The following is a 22,551-nucleotide window of genomic DNA, read 5'->3' on the forward strand; positions in this document are numbered from 1 at the left end:
CTTACTTAGATACATACTTCCTTACTTCCTTACTTACATACTTACATACTTTCATACTTCCTTACTTCCTTACTTACTTACTTACATACTTCCTTACTTACTTACTTACATACTTACTTACTTACTTACTTACTTACTTACTTATTTACTTACTTACTTACTTACTTACACACAATACACAAATGTATATAACCGAGAGAAACACACACACAAACATGACACATCATCAACCTCTGACTATCATCCATTGCTTTTTTTTTTTCCTCTGCAAAAGGAGCCAGAATCATTCATTTCCAGGCGCTGCTGTCCCCGTATCTCACACACTCTTTTTTTTTTTTCCTCTCTCACACACGAGCTGACAAGCAATCCATTTGGCCGATGTTGCAGGTGGAAAGAAGGAAAGGATACGTGGGCACTAAAATACTGATATTAGGCAAACACTGAAAACACATACTGAGCTTCTTAGGTGGCAGCAGAAAGCACAGAGTGGAGATCAGAAGCTGATTTAAAGGCCTCCAGGTGGATTGACTCGTATAGACTTCCCTCCGGCTGTTACTGCACTTGACAAAAAAGGAAGATTGAAGAAATAAGCTTCACGAAATCGACTCAGATATCGAGGTGGAAAAGATTTCTAGGGACTCTTAAATTTCCTAAAGTGTGCTCCTTCTTTCTTCCTCACTTTCTCTCCGCTGTGTGGCTTTCATACTAGTTCCTGGTTCTTTCTTTCTTTCTCTCTTTCTTTCTTTCTTTCTTGACTCTTCACTTAAAGTGGCCCTCAGTACAACTACATGCATTTGAGCATGAAATCTTAAAAGTGCAGTGTAAAAATGCACAAAATTACTTCTTGCAATTAACGTTGGTCTGCTGTTCTTGAACTGAAAAAAAAAATCGAAGTAAATGGTTATTTTTTATTTGCTTCAAACCTTTTCTATTCCTGTTATACATGCATTTGAGCATGAAATATGTTAAGTTATGGCTTTCTTTCCTTCCTTTCTTTCTTTCTCTCTTCCTTCCTTCCTCTCTTCCTTCCTTCCTTTCTCTCTTCCTTCCTTCCTTCCTTTCTTTCTCTCTTCCTTCCTTTCTTTCTTTCTCTCTTCCTTCCTTCCTTTCTTTCTCTCTTCCTTCCTTCCTTCCTTTCTTTCTCTCTTCCTTCCTTCCTTTCTTTCTTTCTCTCTTTCTTCCTTCCTTCCTTCCTGTTTTCCTTCCTTCCTTCCTTCCATTCTTTCTTTTTTCCTTCCTCTTTCTTCCTTCCTTCCTTCCTTTCTCTCTTCCTTTCTTCCTTCCTTTCTTTCTCTCCTCCTTCCTTCCTTCCTTTCTTTCTCTCTCCCTTCCTTCCTTCCTTCCTCCCTCCCTCCTTCCTTCCTTCCTTTCTCTCTCTTTCTTTCTCTCTTTCTTTCTTCCTTCCTTCCTTCCTTCCTTCCTTTCTCTCTCTCTCTCTCTCTCTCTCTCTCTGTTACTTCCTTTCTCTCTCTCCTTCGTGTGGTTTTCAAACTACTTCCTGGTCCAACTCTTTCACCCCGTGTTCCCTCTCCAACCTTTCTCCTCAGGATTTCTTTCTCTCTTCGGTCTCACTTCCCACTCCACACTGTCCTTCTTCGTGTCAAATTAAAGTGATGGAAATGAACTTGAGGGGACGCTAATTGCAATTGTCAATCCAATCTAGGTCGGGGCTGAAAGACAGGGGCTCCCTAGCACTTCATCAGTCTTCATTAATATTGAAGGAGTTTGCTGAGGAGCAGGGGGCCAACGTAATCTGCACTCAGCTAACAGTGCACCAACAATTAGGAAGCTGGGGAGGGCACCAATGGTGCCTGAGGGACAAATATGCCAGTCAAGAAGAAGTATGAAGAAAGATGTCAGAAGATGGGGATGGAGTGCAGGGAGAGAGATGATGCTTTCAATTGCTGTGGGAAATACAGCCGCTCGTGGAGGCAGTTTCATATGTAATGTTTGGCCAACAGTAAGATGTATGTGATTGACACATAATCAGCGGTGGAGGACGTATTCAGATCTTTTACTTATGGAAAAACTTCTAAGACAACAATGTCAGCTCTTCTGCAAGTAAAAGTCCTGCATTTAGAATCCTACTTAGGTATCAAAGTTTCATTAGAAAATACACAGTACAGAAGGTATTAAAATTAAGAGGTATTCTGCAGAAAAATGGCCCCTTTACTGGCATATTACTAATTAGATTTTTAATACTGATTTATCTTTGACAACTGCTCAATATAGAGAGTCTGGTTCTTTCCACTATAGGGGTCAGGAAGATATTTTTCTTGATATCATGATCCAAAAAGGCTGAAAACTGTGAGGGACGAAAAACAACACAAGTCGAAATAAATACATACATGCATGCATAAAAAAGGGAATAAGTGTATAGATAAATGCAAATGATACACATAAGTTTTGTTATTTCCACATTCATTTTTACATTTCCATGCATATTTATTTATTTATTCATTCATTTATTTATTTATTTATATATGTATTCCTACATTCTTTAATTTTTTTCTAATTTATTAACTTTTTTATGTATTTACTTATTTATTTCTACTGGTGTCATTTTTCGTCCCTCATAGGAAACCATTGGTTTAATATATATATATATATATATATATATATATATATATATACTTTTGGAAATAACTTTGATTCATCAATGTTTAATTATATTTCATTTTATCAGTATTACACAATCAATTTACACTCATTAAACAACAGCATTAAAACTAGACTTGATATATTGCTGCTGACTTGAATAAACGCACCTCTAAACAATGTCAACAAAAAATGAAAAATGATGAGAAAGTTGCTGTCTGCAGCTGATTCATCATGTACGGCTGTGTTTATATATTTTACCGCCGTTAATTTATGGTGTCAACACTTTTAATCAGCCTCTGACATAATCATAACTTGTATTCTTATTTTATAATCTCTGTCCGTGCACACATAAATTGTACCTGATATATTTCTGACAAGCCCCTGAAGGCTGCATAATGTTCATTTGACTCGGTCACAATTTATGAACCAGCAATCAAAGTCTGTCATTGAGTTCAGCTTACAGTTTGAAAGGTAGAGGATAACAAAATAAATCTGGTGGAGGAAGAAAAGATGGATGGATGATTGGTTGTGAATTTATGACCTCGATACACACACAGACAAACAGCCGTCATTCAACAGAAGGCTTCACGCGTTTATTTTTCTGCAGTTTGGGGGCTAAGCAAAAAAAAGAAGGATTAAAAATAGTGAATCAGTGTCTGAAGGGAGGTGTTTTTTTTTTCAGCAATAACCTTCAGCCTGCAAACACTGATGAACTTTCTGTAAACCTTGTTACATAATACATCTATGACGGTGCTCAGGAGAATAAAACATGTGATCGTGGCCTTTTAAGATTATTGTTAAGCTTACGGCAAAGAGAAACAGCTCGGGTCAGATCGACTGCTCTCAAGCTTTCCCTTGGCCCTAAAACAGGGGTCTCAAACTCAAATTACCTGGAGGCCGCTGGAGACAGTATCAAAAGGACCAAAAAAAGACACAAATTGACACAAAATGAGAGACAAAATGACAGAAAAAAAACTAAATTACTTAAAAAAGACACAAAATGAGCAAAAAAAGACACAAAATTATTGAAAAACACACAAAATTACACCCAAAAAAGACACAAAATGACCAAAAGAGACACAAAATGACAGAAAAAATAAGTAAATTACTTTAAAAAGAAACAAAATGACCAGAAAAAGACACAAAATTATTGAAAAAGACACAAAATGACCAAAAAAGACAGAAAATGACTAAAAAAGGCACAAAATTACCAAAAAAGACACAGAATTGTTAGAAAAGAGACAAAATTATTAAGAAAAAAGACACACAATAGTTAAAAAAGACAGAAAATGACAGAAAAAAACTAAATAACTTAAAAATTAAATAAAATGACCAAAGAAGACACAAAATTGCTAAAAAAAAAAAAAAAAAAGACACAAAATTAACAAAAAAAGACACAAAATGACCAAAAGAGACACAAAATTACTAAAAAAGACACACAATTGTTCAAAAAAGACACAAAATTACCCAAAAAAGTAATTAAAGGGACCTTCCACACACAACACGGTAAAGTGCCATTCATATAAAACTCACATTAAACTTTCATATCAAGGTGGGGGCCACAAAATATCATCACGAGGGCCACAATTGGCCCGCGGGCCGTGAGTTTGAGACCCATGGACCTAAATGCTCATTTCAAAATACTTGCATCGCCTGCGTTATGTGAGGTTTTTGAATTGCTCCCCCAACATAATTGGCCCCTTCACTCTTAAGCAAAGCAGGGTCAAGACAGCCGGGACTGAGAGAAGAGAGAAGGACTCCTGCTGCTGCTGCGTTTATCTCAGCTGCCATAAAAAAACACTGACTAAGACAGATTGAGCAGATTTATTGGCATGTAGCTAATAACTTCTGACCTTGTTACAAACTTGCTAACTTCAGTAACCAGACAGCTTTATCCTCTCGTCAGCGTTTACCACAGTCTCCGGTCTCCCTGCTGGCTGGTGCACTCGTAGAGTTTCCCATCTGGAACGCATCACTGTGACAGCTCAGACATTTCTGAACAAGTGTGAGGGTCAAGTGAACACTTCACACAAGTGTCATTGAAGGCCACATTAACAGACCAGCGCCATCATTTCCTAAAAGCTCCCTTTAGTACGGAGGTGTTCGGGCACGAGCCATCCAAATAAAAGAGAGAATGATGAAGAGATAAATGTAATTCATTCCAATAATAAATTCCTTTCTAGATCATTACCTTGTCAGGAAGGGTTTAAACCATAGACTGTATATAAATATATATATATGGCCTGTTGGAAGCGTCAAGTTCAGCGTTTTTAACTTACTTTTTAAAAAATAACTTTTATTAAATGTATCATTGTGCTTTGGCTTTTTAACCTGTTTTTAATCTTGTTGTACTCTGTCGCACCTTGGGATTGCTTTTAACAATGAAAAGTGCTTTACAAATACAATTTATTATTATTATCATTATTATTATTATTATTGTTACACTCGTCTCCATCTTGTTTCCGATATGGGGAGCAGACCATATCTGTGGAGGAGCAAGTAGGAGACTCATGTTAGCATTAACTGGAGCATTAACTGGGATGTTAGTTTTGGCAAAAAACAAAAACTAAATGTTGGTTACTGACCTCAGAAAACTGAGCAGCGACTCCTTGGAGTGTCTGTTAGTCCAACCAAACGCTGAACAAGACATTTAATGAACAAAACGTTCAAATAAACTGTCATTAAGTGGAAATACAGTGAAAGGGTCAAAGTTATGAGACCAAATCGGTAAACATCCTCTTTTCTATCTATATAACGTTATATATAACTTTATTGACATGTTGCCGTGGATACGCATTGTTCTGCTTCTCTCCTGATGACGGCTCACCTTGTCAGTGACCTGTCAATCAAAGGTAGCCCCGCCCCAAATCATACGATTCTTTATCTTCTTCTAAATGGGGCCATTATTTACACTATTAACATCAGATTGTCTTGAAGAAGATTTTTTTACTAGTGATTGAGACCATAGTGTTGTCCTTAAAAAAAAATTCTGAGGTAATAAATCAAGTGAGGAGTTTTCTCATTTTGCATTGAAATGAATGGACAAAAATGCTTTTGCAGCCAAATTTCGCACCCCCCTGCTGGAATTTTTGGTCGAATGCAGCTTAAGGCACTTCCTGGTTTGCCTCCCTGCTCAGACCAGGAGGTTGCCGCCTGGTTTAAACCAAAAAAAAAAATGGCCCGAAGTATAGCAAATAACTGGAAAAAAAACAAGATAAATTGAAAGGAAACCAAGCATTTGTGAAGAGGGTGTTTTTATCTTTAAAGGCCCATTTTTTCCACAGCGATGTCTGCCTTTCCTCCAATATACAGTAATGGAACAATCTGGCACTTCACTTGTTGTGCTCAAAGTGCCAAAATACATCTGAAAAACTCAAGAGCGATGTCTCTTTCCAGAAATCATGACCCGCTTACTCAAAATAATCCACAGACCTTGTTGTGACCATTTTCATGTAAGAAATATTTTCTTTTTAGTGTAGTACCTAAATGAAAATGCTCTTTTTTTATTTTTTGAGCACAACAAGCAAAGTGCCCTCTAGTTCCATTATATTTGAGAGAAGGAAGACTTCTCTACAGCAAATATATCCATCGATTTGCAATTTGCACCAACAAAATATAGATTGATAAACAGCACTATAGGTAAGAGGATAAATAAGTATTATGACCCTATAATGGTGATTCTCATGAACATGGTACAGCTCATAGCAAAAATCCAAGAGCATTGAATACATATTTTCTTTGACCCTTTATAACATATACAATCTAAAATCACTGTTTAATATGAATTTATGATCTTTTTAAAATGTTTAAAGGTATTTTCTGACATTTTTAGAGACAGAGAAAACAGCGATAGTTTACATATGCTCAAATATAGCTGGTATCACCAAATGTATTTTATCAAAATATACACATATGTTAACAATTCTATCATTACTGTACAATTTAACCATTTTTTCTCATCAATTTTCATTCATATTTTGTTCTTTATGCATTGTTAAAAACCATTATATTTGATTATATTCTGTTAAGGTGAGGCATAAAGCTGAATATGGGAGATTATAGAACATTTAACCCTGTAAGACCCGGTGTTGCAGAATTACAACAATTTTTGTTATCCCCAAAAAATCTCAATTTAAAAAAAAAATTTTTTGGTTCAACCACATTAACATGATCATTGGGTCCTATTGTTTGTACTCACAATGTGATTGGATCCAACATTTGTATATAAGGTCAAGAAGTTGCACAACCTCCAATTTTTTTGATCGAGCAACATCCCTTTAATTTACTGGACTGGATTCATCTGATTCAAGCAAGTGAAATGCTTTGAATATTATTTTTTTGTGTCTATTACAGTGTCTAGAACATGAACATATGTAGTTATTGTGGGAAATATGCCCTACATTGTATTTACAGCTTGTTTTATAATTGTTGCAGTATTACAACGTTGGGTCAGAGTGGTAGTCCAAACAGCCCTGTTTCTGATAGGAATGTCTTGAGAGGAACTACAATTAAAATTTTCACAATATAACTTTAAACTACTCATGATTTACAAATTCTAGCCTTAGCCTTATATTGGATTACATATTTTATTGTATTGGAAACTAAAGTGCAAAGATATATTGCTGTATCTAAACATTTTTATGATTTTTAACCACCTTAAAGTGTCCCATCTCAACATGCACACGCTTTTATTACATAAAAGCAAATATTTGCAAGTAAGGGCAAAGGTGTTTTGGCTCCAATCCCCTCTTTACCTGCCTACTTCTCTATTACACCATCACTCATTTACAAAACGACTCCCTGTGGCGCCAACTTGCCAGGTTCCTGCACCTTTCTTCGCTTGGCAATTAACGTGGGTTAATTGAAGATGCTAATTAGGAACACAGGGTGCCAAACAGCAAGGGAGCAGGAGGGCAGGGTGCAGTGCGTATTTTTAGGGGATATTATTATTATTATGATAAAACACATTAATAACACGACCCTCCGGGGAAGGGGAAACTTCACCTTGAGGTAGAGAAGAAGGAAAGGAGTGATGAAAAAAACTATTGTGCTGCAGCAGCTTACCATACCACCTGTCTCTGGGAGGTGATTGAAACTGATGCCTGTGCATTGGCTCTTTCTTTTCAAGATAGCCAAGAGATTGATGGCTGCCTCCCAAAGCCCCTCAAACAGCTTTAGCAGTAAATAGAGTCCATCTTCCAAACTGCCTCCACGACAGATGAATCAACGCTCGCGCTGTGATTAATAACTGCATTCCACCACTGAGGCTTTCTCCCCACTCTCACATTATGCACATTCAAACCAACAGTGAGCTCCAACCACACACTGTTTACATCCTCCACGTTTAAATCACTCCTAAATCCATATTCTCATTCCTTTCAATCGCTCCCCGTTATCATAAGCAGAACATACATTTGCATAGTGAATGCACTGGCGTTAAGGAATTGAAATGACAAGTGTTGCCCGGATCAACATGTTCTAACGTGATGCTGTCTGTGTTTTGTGAATGGGACTCAGAGGAAGGCTGCACACACTTTTGGCGCCTACCAGATCGTTTATTATCTAAATGTTATGTAATGTCATTTTGTGTGTCTTTTTTGTAATTTTGTGTATTTTTTTGGTAGTTTTGTGTCTGTCTTTTGGTCATTTTGTTTCTTTTTTAAGTAATTTAGTTATTTTTCTGTCATTTTGTGTCTTTTTTAAATAATGTGTCTTTTTTGGTAATTTTGTGTCTTTTTTTGTAATTTTGTATCTTTTATAGTAATTTTGTGTATTTTTGGGTCATTTGTGTCTTTTTCTAATAATTTTTATATTTTTTAGTAATTTTGTGTCTTTTTTGGTCATTTTGTTTCTTTTTTAAGTAATTTATTTTTTTTCTGTCATTTTGTGTCTTTTTAAAATCATTTTCTGTCTTTTTTGGTAATTCTGTGTATTATTTTTTGTCATTTAGTGTCTTTTTTATGTAACTTAGTGTTTTTTTTTCAGTTATTTTTTGTCTTTTTTGTAATTTTGTGTCTTTTTTTAGTCATTTTGTGTCTTTTTTTTTGTAAATTTGTGTCTTTTTTTGGTAATTTGAGTTTGAGACCCCTGCTTTTTATGCACATTCAAACCAACAGTGAGCCCCAACCACACACTGTTTACATCCTCAACGTTTAAATCACTCCTAAATCCATATTCTCATTCCTTTCAATCGCTCCCCGTTATCATAAGCACAACATACATTTGCATAGTGAATGCACTGGCGTTAAGGAATTGAAATGACAAGTGTTGCCCGGATCAACATGTTCTAACGTGATGCTGTCTGTGTTTTGTGAATGGGACTCAGAGGAAGGCTGCACAAATGTTATGAAATGTCATTTTGTGTCTTTTTTTAGTAATTTTTTGTCTTTTTTCAGTAATTTTGTGTCTTTTTTGGGTAATTTTGTGTCTTTTTCTAATAATTTTGAATCTTTTTTAGTAATTTTGTGTCTTTTTTCAGTAATTTTGTGTCTTTTTTGGGTAATTTTGTGTCTTTTTCTAATAATTTTGAATCTTTTCTAGTAATTTTGTGTATTTTTTGGTAATTTTGTGTCTTTTTGAAATAATTTTGTGTCTTTTTTAAACAATTTTGTGTCTTTTTTTGGTAATTTTGGGTCCTTTTCTAATAATTTTGTATCTTATTTTGTAATTTTGTGTATTTTTGGGGTCAAAAATACACTATTTGTCTTTTTAATGCACTGTTTACATCGTCCACGTTTAAATCACTCCTAAATCCATATTCTCATTCCTTTCAATCGCTCCCCGTTATCATAAGCAGAACATACATTTGCATAGTGAATGCACTGGCGTTAAGGAATTGAAATGACAAGTGTTGCCCGGATCAACATGTTCTAACGTGATGCTGTCTGTGTTTTGTGAATGGGACTCAGAGGAAGGCTGCACACACTTTTGGTGCTTCACACACTTTTGGCGCCTCTCTTTTGTGTCTTTTTTTAGTAATTTTGTGTCTTTTTTTTAGTAATTTTGTGTCTTTTTTGTAATTTTGTCTTTTTTTTAGGAATTTTTTGTCTTTTTCAGTAATTTTGTGTCTTTTTCTAATAATTTTGAATCTTTTTTAGTAATTTTGTATCTTTTTTTAGTAATTTTGTGTCTTTTTGAAACAATTTTGTATTTTTTGGTAATTTTGTGTCTTTTTTGGTAATTTTGTGTCTTTTTTAAATAATTTTGTGTCTTTTTCAATAATTTTGTGTCTTTTTGAAATAATTTTGTGTCTTTTTAAATAATTTTGTGTCTTTTTTAAATAATTTTGTGTCTTTTTTAAATAATTTTGTGTCTTTTTTGGTAATTCTGTGTATTTTTTTTGTAATTTGTGTCTTTTTTTGGTAATTTTGTGTCTTTTTCTAACAATTTTGTATCTTTTTTAGTAATTTTGTGTATTTTTTGGTCATTTGTGTGTTTTTTTAAAAATTTTGTGTCTTTTTTTGGTCATTTTGTGTCTTTTTCAATAATTCTGTATCTTTTTTAAATAATTTTGTGTCTTTTTTGGTAATTCTGTGTATTTTTTTTTGTCATTTTGTGTCTTTTTAATGCACTGTTTACATCGTCCACGTTTAAATCACTCCTAAATCCATATTCTCATTCCTTTCAATCGCTCCCCGTTATCATAAGCAGAACATACATTTGCAGGCGTTAAGGAATTGAAATGACGAGTGTTGCCCGGATCAACATGTTCTAACGTGATGCTGTCTGTGTTTTGTGAATGGGACTCAGAGGAAGGCTGCTCACACTTTTGGCGCCTCTCTTTTCCCTCATGTCACTTTCTCGTGTGTGCTCATAAACTGATCTGTGATCATGAAATATTAATGTTTCCCTCTCCTCCCCTCTTCCCAGTCCCAGTAGGAAGCCACAGTCACACAGTCAGATTGGATTGTTTGTCTTGCCAGTGCAACCATTAGTAAACATGTCATTTTTCCCCCCAATATTAATGCAGTGATCAGATTGCTTTGCAGCCCAGCGCCAATTCACTGACTCCCCTCCTCTGTCCCTGTAGCTGATCATAAATTATGGAATTATCATTTACAAACGGAAACATTTAATATTTCCAACAGGCCTTGTGTTATTAGGGAGAGATAAGTGTAGAGAAAATGTAAATGAAGCTGAGAAATCTGGGCAACAAACATTCTATATTCACATCTAGTATTACTGATACATTATAAGGACATACTTTATTAAACTAAATATATTTCACTTTTATATGAATGAACAATATAGCCATCATGAGGCACAATTCATTGTTTTGTGTTAAAATAATATTTTTTAAATTTTAAACATATTTTTGATACACAAATCCATTACTGTAATGCATCCAGATATAAAATGTCATGGTTTCCCCACACTTATACACAATAAATATTTAATAAACTTTATAAATATAAATATACATTTGTTTAAAAATGTATAATTTAAGAGGGGAAGTCTGTATTGCATTTAACTTGTTCTCACCATATTTCCAGAACAAATTAAAGTCACAATTTTTATATATGGAGTTATGGAGATGCAAACAAAAAGGCAAATGGTTATTTGTTTTTATTTATTACTGATTTAATCTTATTTTGTTACTTAAAAACGAATCTGAAAAATAATTTGTTGTTAAACAGCACTATTAATGTCACGATTTTGATAAATGTTCTCGAGATGCAGAGAAAAAGGCAAATTTGTGTCTCTGTAAGCAGAAAATGTGTCTATTTTTTTATTTAAAATAAGAAATATCATAAACATAAATACCATAAACACCCATTGTAACGTATATGTCAAATGAATGTGTTCTTTGTGGTCCACTTGTTCTGTGGTATATCCAACATAATTTCCCTTTAAGGATAACTGGGTCTGGGTTCTTTTGGGTTAAAATTGCGAGTATAAATGTTGTTTTAAAGTACAAATTGGTTCTGTGCAGTTAAACAACAATCACACTTGGTTTTGAACTGCGTCTCCCTCCATCTCTTTCCTGGGAGTCACTGGGGCCTATTACCTCTGCAGGGGTCTAATGGTAGCACTTTACCATCCATTGCTGCCTCTTTCTTAATATCATCTTGCTTTTGTTTTGCATGGCGGGGGGTGCTGTCGGTGTTGCTCTGCACAATGCACAACACTTAATGACTCTGTCTTGATTTGCTGCTCTGATCAATCTTGATTTTTCGGTCCATACAAACTGATTACGCGAGCGAAGACGAGCGGGCCCATTACTTTCACCTGATGTAAACAAACCATTTCGCTGTATTAACTTCAAATCATCGCCGTAAGGAGCAAAAATATGAAAAACTACACTGCCCTACAAAGCAAAAAGGCAGAAACTACGCAGAGTGCAGAACTGAGAAAAAATACTTTAAAGTTATCCTGTCATCCAGCCTCAGTAGTTGTAGGTAGATCATTGGACATGTGGCTGTTTTGTTACTTTATATTAGCTTATTGTTTCTACATATCAATGCTCATATTTAATTTTATATTTTACAGTTACTGTATTATTTAAAAAGAAAAGTTGGGTGAACTCAAAATTTCAAGGCAACAAACTTCGATAAAATTTTAAGTTGGACAATTAAACTAAATATTTTAAGTTTTGTTTTTGAGTTTGCTCAACTCTTACTTCTTACTTACTTCTGCTAACTTCTGCAATGTGCTGAATTGGCACGATAGTAACGCCGCTATGAAATGTCAGCTAATGTTGCGACCACAATTTTGAGTTAGCATTGATACGCTAATGGCTACTGTTGTAGCTGTAACAAGCAGCGCCGCTAGCATCAGTTAGCCGCTAGCATGAGTTAGCCGCTAGCTTTCACTAATGACCAACCGTTTTCACCGCTTTCCCGCATTTCACAACAAAGAAATAAGAGTTATCAGAACTATTGTCCCTTGTTGTGAACCCCAACTTAAAGATATAAGTAACAACAACTCACAAACTTGTTTTTGAGCAGACAACTGGCTTCCTTTGTTGTGCTAACTTACATTATTGCCCTAAATGTCAATAATTTATATTTATTTAAGTTTTACCAAATTAAATCACTGTTTTAGGCCAAAAAATACAAGTTGGCTTTTTTGCAGTGTAGGGCTTTTTGCAGCTACTGTACAAACGACTACCATTTTTCTCCAAAACGACACACATTTGAGATAAGATGTTTTGTCACAAAACAAAGGATGCCTTGAATATCATGAAAATGATAACTAATTTTCGACCAAAAACGCAGTTACTGCCTTTTTGCTTTGTAGGGCAGTACAGCTTGTCTTTGTTGGGGGACTTCCTCCTCTGCTAAGCCTCTGTAGCACTCTGCACAGCAACAACCAGCCCATGAATGCAGTCAGCACTTTAGCGTAGCACCAGGGGAGCTCTCCAGCCCCCGAGATAGACGGGAATCAATTGGAGTTGGATGGCGTGAGCCGAGCAGAGTGCAGCCAGAATGGTCCAGGGTGATGTTCTCCACAAGTGGAAGGCCAGCAAAGGTCAACAGCAGCAGCTGACTTCACCAAAAAAAAAAACAGGCAGTTTTTCTCTCCCTCATGTGAATTTCACAAGAGTAACTTCTCTTGCTTCCTTCTGACCTCTCATTACCACGCTATTACTGCTCGGGCCCCTGAAGGGCCTGACGGGCCTGTCATCATCCGCCCACCCTGCTGCTACATGTATGCATGTGTCCATCAAAACAAATGGAAGTAAGCATTCACGGAGGCAATTTCTTCATTTGCTTCCTCAGCATCAGAGAGCCACGTTGACCTCTCGTCCATTTACGAAGCCCCAGTGTTGCCTATTCTGTTTCTTTATAAAGGCTAACTGCAGTAACTATGTAAAGCAGGGGTCTCGAACTCAGATGACCTGGGGGCCGATGGAGGCAGCATCAAAATGACCAAAAAGAGACACAAAATTTTAAAAAAAAGACACAAAATTACAAAAAAAAGACATAAAATGACAGAAAAAAAAATAAATTACTGCTGCAACAGAATAATATGTTGATCAGCAAATCAACCTCAGACACAAGGCATGTAATGGGCTAAGGTTTGATCCGTTAAATACAGGATCAGGGAGATTTCAAAATAAAACACAGCAGATCTTCGCCACAAAGTGATTATGTACATTCACTGAGTGAATATTTAGAAAATAAAACATATATTTCTCGCTAGAAATGTGATCAAAATCCATTTTTTTATGCATAAACTATAAGTCAAAATATTAAAATAAAAAAAAATGAGAGAACTGTCCGCCATGTTTTTTGTTCTGACCGCTGGGACCTTGAAAGTCACGTGACTTGGAACAAACCAATAGGAACAAATATCCATGGAATAGCCACGGGATATGACTGTCATTAACTTGCATTGTAGAGAAATCCGTGTCAGTTTCACGGAAATTTGAGTGATTCCGTGGCTATTCCACGGATTCCTGTGAGACCAGGTTGATAAAACAGACTTAAAGGAGGTCCCTTTTCATTTATCACTCATTTTCGAGCAAAAATATAGTTACTGCAGTTAGACTTTGTAGAACAGTATAGATATTCCTAAAATACCGTCCTACTGGACCTCTATTTGACCGTGTGAACCAGCTCATATACTCACTTTAGGAATAAGATACATTTTAAAAAGTCTCAAAAGAACATTTTTTGGAATTCATGTCCATTGCAACTGCACTTTTCTTTCTCTGTCTGTGAATCACATTTAATCAAAAAAGGAGATTAGCCACATCAAGTTATTTGGATTTTGATTATTCTCCGCCTCAGATCATAATGGAGCGAGTGTACAATCAGTTAGACACTCTGAGAAAAGAGGAAGTCTGATTACCCCCGATTAGAGCAACATCCCTCTCTGCTTATCATTGGCTGCACTAATCTGCGTGCTGATTGGTCGAGAAGGATCTGAGAACAGGACTTCTCTGAGCAACAAGGTCAAACGGAAAGAGTGATAAAAAAGTTCAATTTCTGAACTTTCAGATTTAGACAATTGCTTGTACAAATGTTGTAAGATGTGGATGTTTGGATGGTTATTCATACCTACTGAAAACTACAGACATTGTACAAATACAATGTAACTACTATCATTTAACCCTGTGGAGTCTCCAAAAGCTCCAAATAATCCAGACTTGTTGACTCCATCCAGAGTAGAAAACAAAGCAGCGTGGAGCCCTACTGTAAATTTACCTCTAAAGTTCTGGCTGTAAACTCCATGAGGCCAGTTTCAGTTTGATGATGATATACCAAGTAAAACTGGAGACAAGCTCAAATATATGTTATATAAAATGATAGAACTGGATGGAACCCTCTTGTATGTTATATTTGACACCTCTGTTCACATTTGCAAAAAAAGATTCAAAATCACATTTTATGTTGGACTAAAGGACTAAAAACGACACAAAATGACAAAAAAACCCACAAATGACCAAAAAAAGACAGAAATTGACTAAAAAAGACACAAAATGACCAAAAGAAGTCACAAAAAGATACAAAATGACTAAAAAAAATACACAAAATGATTAAAAAAATACACAAAATGAACAAAAAAGGCACAACATGACCAAAAAAGACACAAAATGACTAAAAAAAGACACAAAATGACCAAAAAAGGCACAAAATGAGAAGACAAAATGACCAAAAAAAAACAGAAGAAGACACAAAATGACTAGAAAAGACACAAAGAAAAACCAACAAAAATGTGATCTTGTGATTGTTTGTCATCCAACTCTTTGTTTTTTTTGGTTCAAAATGTTGATCCAGTAAGTCAGAATAAAAAATCAATTATTATTAGGTCATGTAGGTGAGGTGTATATACCAACGTGGCATTTAAACCTTTTTTAAGTGGTGTAAACAGGCAGCATGAAAAGGATTAAAAAATGGACAAAATAACCCCAAACTCCATAGCGTAAATACAATTCCCAGCCATTTTACTGTGTTATTTGTTCTTACTCTGAGGAAGGTGAGGTCCCGGCTGCGGTCGATGCTCGTGATCTCGAGGTTGCCCATGACGACCTCACAGTTCTCGTAGTACTTCCTCAGGGTGCGGTACTGCTGCTCCAGGTCCGACAGGGTGCTCAGCTTGTTCTCCGTACCAGCACATACTAGAGAAACAGAGACAGGGACATAGGACAGTGTTAGTACAGCTATATCACATATAGCAGGGTTAGCTTTAGAAACACGCGGGGTCACCATTTATTTGCCAACAGTTTTGACTGAAAATAATGTAATCTTGACTGTAATCTTTAAAGACTAATTAGATTTTATTTTATTATATAAAAGTGTCAGCTTGTTCTCTGTACCAGCACATACTAGAGAAACAGAGACAGGGACAGAGGACAGGACAGTGTTAGTACAGATATATCACATATAGCAGGGTTAGCTTTAGAAACACTCGGGGTCACCATTTATTTACCAACAGTTTTGACTGAAAATAATGTCATCTTGACTGTAATCTTCAAAGACTAAAATTATATAAAAGTGTAAAGGTTTCAGGTTTGTTTATTGGAAGCCCAAGAGGAAACACAACCAGAGAAAAAAGACTCAATGTCTCAATGCTGATTTTATTTAGTTCACAGGTTAAGTTCTGCAGTGCTGGAATCAGGATCCCAGTCAGAATGAGCTCCGGTTTCTGTAATAATTCACATTTCATCTTCCTTGCTCTGGGCCGCCCCGTACAGAAGTTGGACTTACGAGTTCTATTGGCCGGTTACCAATGACAACAGCTGTTCATGCTGTATGTTTGTGATACACAATGTGTGTGTGTGAGTGTTCTAATAGGAGTGTATCTATGAGTTACAAAGCCAAAACAAGATAAAATACAGCTTGTAGACACATCTTACACACAGCGAATTGGAAATCTAGGTGCACGGCATTCAGTGTTTCCCCTACATTCACGCTTTTTTTAGCGTCTTTTCAGACCCTCCTTGCGTCAATTTTTTTTAAAAAGCAACTAGCGACAAATCTATCGACTTCTTCTGGTGTTACTGGAGACTTTTGGAGACTCGTTTTTACTCTTCTTAACGAGCCGCGGGGGGCCGGCGGCTCGTTAAGGAGTAAGAACGAGTCGAAGCGGCACAGTCCTCCTGCAGCAGTCTCTCCCAGCTGCAGTCACAGAGCCGGAGGGGATGTTAACCCCTTACCATCCAGTGTGCAAATTATGCATGCACGAAGTCGCCGCTGGCTGAAATTGTGACAGAAGACAGTGCACTTGCAGTTCTAAACATATTTTAGGGTGTTTTTACTAAATTTTTGTCTTCCCAACAACGTTATTCCTCTCTCCTACAGCGTCCATTACAAGTACATGCACATGGTAAATTACGCAAATTAGGCGATGATGTCATTTAACGACTTCTAGCAACTTTTCGGACAGCCAATAGCTACTTTCCTTACTGAGGAGTTGGCAACACTGCTCAAAAAAATTATGGGGGAAACACTGGCATTAGCAAATTACAGTGGCTATATGAGCTATCGGCTTTCTTATAATTATATTAACTATTAGAACAAGGAAAAAAACATTTGTTTATGTGTGCTAAACCTGTGTAACAATAATTATTGGGACAAACAGGACTTGGAGCTGCAGCACCTGCTCATGCTGCCCATTCATGTAAGACGAAGAAGTCTCTGGACCTCGCTGCACCCTAAGCACACCTCACATCGGTCCCCGGGCCACACGGGGCAAATGAAAGCTCTTTAGTGGCTAGCTGGGCTGCTCATTTGACAAGTAATTAACTAACCCATTCCCAGCCATCACACACCTTGCCCCCCACTTCATGACGACACAAGCCATCTGCCCAATCAGCTGTTGCTGCCCAGTCTAGCATGAAAGCACACACACACACACACACACACACACACACACACACACACACACGAGTACATATAGACACAGACAGTATTGGGGGGGTTAGATAGAAGATATTCCACTACAATGTGCTGCCTGGATCACATTTTATGTTGGATCAAAGGACTAAATAAGACACAAAATGACTAAAAAAAGACGCAAAATGACTAAAAAATGTCACAAAATGACCAAAAAAGGCACAAAATGACTAAAAAAAGACACAAAATGAACAAAAAAGGCACAAAATAACTAAAAAAAGACGCAAAATGAACAAAAAAGGCACAACATGACCAAAAAAGACACAAAATGAGAAGACAAAATGACTAAAAAAAGACAACAAAATGACCAAAAAAAAGACACAAATTAGTTTAGAAATAAGATATTCCACTATGATGTGCTGCCTGGGTCTTATATTCCCTCACAGTTTACTGGCTGTGTGATTGTTGTGTGGCACATAAATGGTTGCACATTGAAAAAAAACCCTCATATGAATTTCAGAGCAAAACAAACAAACAAAAACAACCCAGAATGGCACTCAGAGAGTACAGACCTCTGCCAAGGCCATGCCCTATCTCACAATGTTAATGAATGCAAAAAATAATTCATGTATCCATCTAGTGATTTGGATCCGCTCCAGAGTTTAATGGATTCTTCCTCTGCCCATGCTACACCCTCCCACCAAGCTTCATGAAAATTGAGCCAGCAGTTTTAACGTAACCCTGCTGTTAAACAGACAAACAGACCAACAAACAAACAGAGCAGAATACATAACCTGCTTGGTGGAGGCAGGTAATCTACATTTAAAGACAGTAAATGCATTCAGAATAGCACCATACAGTTATTTTGTATCTTAAATATGTAATCCCTAAATTGCATTCTGTCCCAAACACTGGACACAGACTGAGAAAATACATAAATCCCATGAGTCTGTGTGGAATTTGACACCTTTTTGTACAAAACAAACCAAAAAACAACCAAAACAGCCAACTTTTACAGCTTTCGCTTGTCAATATTTTAATGTAAGCTTCATTGACGGTGAAAAAGACACAAAATTACCAAAAAAAGATACAAAATGACTAAAAAAAAGACACAAAATTACTAAAAAAAGATACAACATGACCAAAAAAGACAAAATGAGAAGATAAAATGACAAAAAACAAAAACAAACAGAAGAAGACACAAAATGACTAAAAAAACACACAAAGAGTTGGATGACAAACAATCACAAGATCACATTTATGTTGGTTTTTCTTTGTTTCTTTTTGGTTCAAAATGTTGATCCAGTAAGTCAAAATAAGGTTGTGCTGGAAAATAAAATATACCAACATGGCATTTAGATATGTTGGACACAAAACATAAATCCCATAAGTCTGTGTGGAATCTGACACCTTTTTGTACAAAACAAACCCAAAAAACAACCAAACATCCAATTTTTACAGCTTTTGCTTGTCAATATTTTAATGTAAGCTTCATTGAAGTAAAAAAAGACACAAAATGACCAAAAAAAGACACAAAATGACCAAAAAAAAAAGACACAAAATGACCAAAAAGGGACACAAAATGACCAAACAGAAGAAGACACAAAATGACTAAAAAAGACGCAAAATGAACAAAAAAGACACAAAATAACTAGAAAAGACACAAAGAGTTGGATGACAAACAATCACATTTATGTTGGTCTTTCTTTGTTTCTTTTTGGTTCAAAATGTTGATCCAGTAAGATCAGAATAAAAAATCAATTATTATTAGGTCATATAGGTTATGACCTAATAATAATAAGAGTGTGTCTGTGTGGAATCTGACACCTTTTTGTACAAAACAAACCCAAAAAACAACCAAACAGCCAACTTTTACAGCTTTTACTTGTCAATATTTTGCTGTAAGCTTCATTGAAGGTGAAAAAGACACAAAATGACCAAAAAACCCCACCACATTACCTTTATTACTTCAAAGACAGAAGCAGGCGATGCATGCTTTTACTGTTGAACACAATTCTGCAGAGCTGCAGAATTGCATCAAACTTAAAGACATGTATCCTGACATCCGTTCTTTTGAAGCATTATAATTTAGTTTCATTTGCATGGCCATGGTGGAGTGTTTTCTCCCACCTGGAGCCCCTGATGACAGAGGAGCCATCAGTGTGACGGAGGGGTGACAGGTCCTTCCCTCAGTCTTGTCACACTGTCACCCATGAGCTGTTACCTCTCTCTCTGAACACCTCCACCCTCAAAGATCTTTACTGACGCTTTGCATTTTAATCCAAAATCCCTTACACATGCTGCTATACTGTGCTTTTTCCCTTTCACACCATCCATCCCCCACCAGGATCTCTGCTCTCTGACGCTCTTGGCTAGCAATAAACCAAACCAAACTCATTTAGCCTTCTTCTCCGCACACCAACTCTGTGGCAAAATCTTCAATTCTATTTCCTATTTACTCCCCATCATTACACCACGGATGTGTACGGAGAAAAAAAGGGATTTGGTCTCGAGGCAATGCAGGCTGTAAAGACAAATGGGAATGTGTTTAACTCTATGGAGTCTTGGACTATGTTCTCCATTTTTAAATTCTTTTCAGGTCTTTTCGTGTCTGTTGTTGTGTCTTTTTTGGTCATTTTGTGTCTGTTGTTGTGTCTTTTTTGGTCATTTTGTGTCTGTTGTTGTGTCTTTTTTGGTCATTTTGTGTCTGTGGTTGTATCTTCTTTTTAGTTATTTTGTGTCTTTTTTTGTCATTTTGTGTCGTTTTTGGTCATTTTGTGTCTTTTTTGTCATTTTGTGTCTTTTTTTGTCATTTTGTGTCTTTTTTGGTCATTTTGTGTCTGTTGTTGTGTCTTTTTGTCTTTTTTTGGTCACTTTGTGTCTGTGGTTTTGTCTTTTTTTAGTTATTTTGTGTCTTTTTTGTCATTTTGTGTCTTTTTTGGTCATTTTGTGTCTGTTGTTGTGTCTTTTTTTGTCATTTTGTGTCTTTTTTTGTCATTTTGTGTCTTTTTTGGTCATTTTGTGTCTGTGGTTGTGTCTTTTTTTAGTTATTTTGTGTCTTTTTTGTCATTTTGTGTCTGTTGTTGTGTCTTTTTTGGTCATTTTGTGTCTTTTTTGTGTCTCTTTTTTGTGTCTCTTTTTTTTGTCATTTTGTCATTTTTTGTCATTTTGTGTCGTTTTTTTGTCATTTTGTGTCTGTTGTTGTGTCTTTTTTGGTCATTTTGTGTCTGTTGTTGTGTCTTTTTATGTCATTTTGTGTCTTTTTTGTGTCTCTTTTTTGTGTCTCTTTTTTTGTCATTTTGTGTCTTTTTTTGTCATTTTGTGTCTTTTATGTCATTTTGTGTCTTCTGTGTCTTTTATGGTCATTGTGTGTCTTTTTTGGTCATTTTTGTGTCTTTTTTTAACGTCATGAAGAAGTCGTGCTCCGGCGCCTCCGTGGACTCCAGAGGGTTAAACACATCTAAGCATAAGTGAAACTATTCCGATGTGACCTGGACGATACCCCAACGAGCTGCTGGTGATTAGCTAGGTTGCACATAGCATAACGTGCTGCTCAGCAATGATATATGGCAGACCTGGGTGTTTTCAATAACAGTTAGCGTGGGCTGGAGGGGAGCGGCGTGGAGGGTAGTGGAGGGGGGGTCATAAAGTGAAGATAGGTGTAATAAACTGTTATTGCACCCTTGGGGCAGGGCGCTGAGATCAGAGGAAGGGGCATCGTCTGGTGACTTCTTCTTTATACCCATTTGCTTCCTCAAGCATGCCTTCAGTAGGCCTGCTGACGCTAGAGACAGAAGAACCCAGAGCCAGTAATCCTTAAAGGAGAATTATGTCGGATATACCACAGAAAATACTCTCCATAAATATCAAAGATCTGTGATGTCACACATACGTTACATCGACACTTTTTAACAGCTCTTAATTGTCTTTTTCTTCTCTTATTCTATGTTTTAACTGCATTCTCAACTGCTGTATGTTTTTAATGAAATTCTGTATCTTTACGGTGAGCCGAAGGCAAATTTCCATCATGGTGGATGATAAAGATTTATTCTATTGTATTCTATTGTATTGTATTGGGTGTTTATGGTATTTGTGTTTATGATATTTCTTATTTTAGAATAAATAAACTAGACATTTTCTTCTTACAGAAACACAAATTTGATTTTTTCTTTGCATCTCCATAACATATATACAAAATTGTGACATTATTAGTGCTGTTTAACAACAAATTATTTTGCATATGATTTTAAGTAACAAATTAATAATAAATAAAAACAAATAACCATTTGCCTTTTTGTTTGCATCTCCATAACATATATTTAAATTGTGACATTATTAGTGCTGTTTAACAAAAAAATATTTTTCAGATTTGTTTTTTAGTAACAAATTAATGAATAAAAACAAATAACCATTTGTCTTTTTGTTTGCATCACGACAAAATGTATCAAAATTGTGACATTAATAGTGCTGTTTAACAACAAATTATTTTTCAGATTTGTTTTTAAGTAACAATTTAATTAATAAAAACAAATAACCATTTGCCTTTTTGTTTGCATATCCATAACATATATTTAAATTGTGACATTATTAGTGCTGTTTAACAACACATTATTTTTCAGATTTGTTTTTAAGTAACAAATCAATAAATAAAAACAAATAACCATTTGTCTTTTTGTTTGCATCTCCATAACATATACAAAATTGTGACATTATTAGTGCTGTTTAACAACAAATTAATTTTCAGATTTGTTTTTAAGTAGCAAATTAATATATATAAAAAATAACTATTTGCCTTTTTGTTTGCATCTCCATAACACATATCAAAATTGTGACATTTTTAGTGCTGTTTAACTATAAAAAAAAAATTCAGATTTGTTTTTAAGTAAATTAATAAATAAAAACAAATAACAATTTGCCCTTTTGTTTGCATCTCCATCAAAATTGTGACAGGAAATATGATCAGAACAAGTTAAATGCAACACAGAACACCCTACTAATGAGTTAGAATTGTTAAATGGGTTAAACCTTAAATTCTAAAAGATTTAAAGTGTTTGTTACGAGGGTTTCACCATTGGTTCCTATGGGTTAAAGACATATCTGGAGCCACTTGAAGCCTATATATGTGCTGTTTTCTCCCCATTAGTGATTCCTAATGAAACACTATGAA

At 35.8% G+C, this 22,551-nt stretch overlaps 1 protein-coding gene across 1 annotated transcript in view; it reads right to left on the reverse strand.

Annotated features, from left to right (window-relative positions):
- The window catches only part of LOC131978699 (receptor tyrosine-protein kinase erbB-4-like), a 643,267-nt gene that overhangs the window by 310,062 nt on the left and 310,654 nt on the right, over positions 1-22,551 (reverse strand). The window contains exon 2 of the mRNA XM_059342409.1: positions 15,516-15,667. Within this exon, the coding sequence (XP_059198392.1) occupies positions 15,516-15,667 (152 nt within the window). The remainder of the gene's footprint in view (positions 1-15,515; positions 15,668-22,551) is intronic.

This window comes from Centropristis striata, chromosome 10 (assembly GCF_030273125.1).
Source record: "Centropristis striata isolate RG_2023a ecotype Rhode Island chromosome 10, C.striata_1.0, whole genome shotgun sequence".
Lineage (NCBI taxonomy): Eukaryota > Metazoa > Chordata > Actinopteri > Perciformes > Serranidae > Centropristis > Centropristis striata.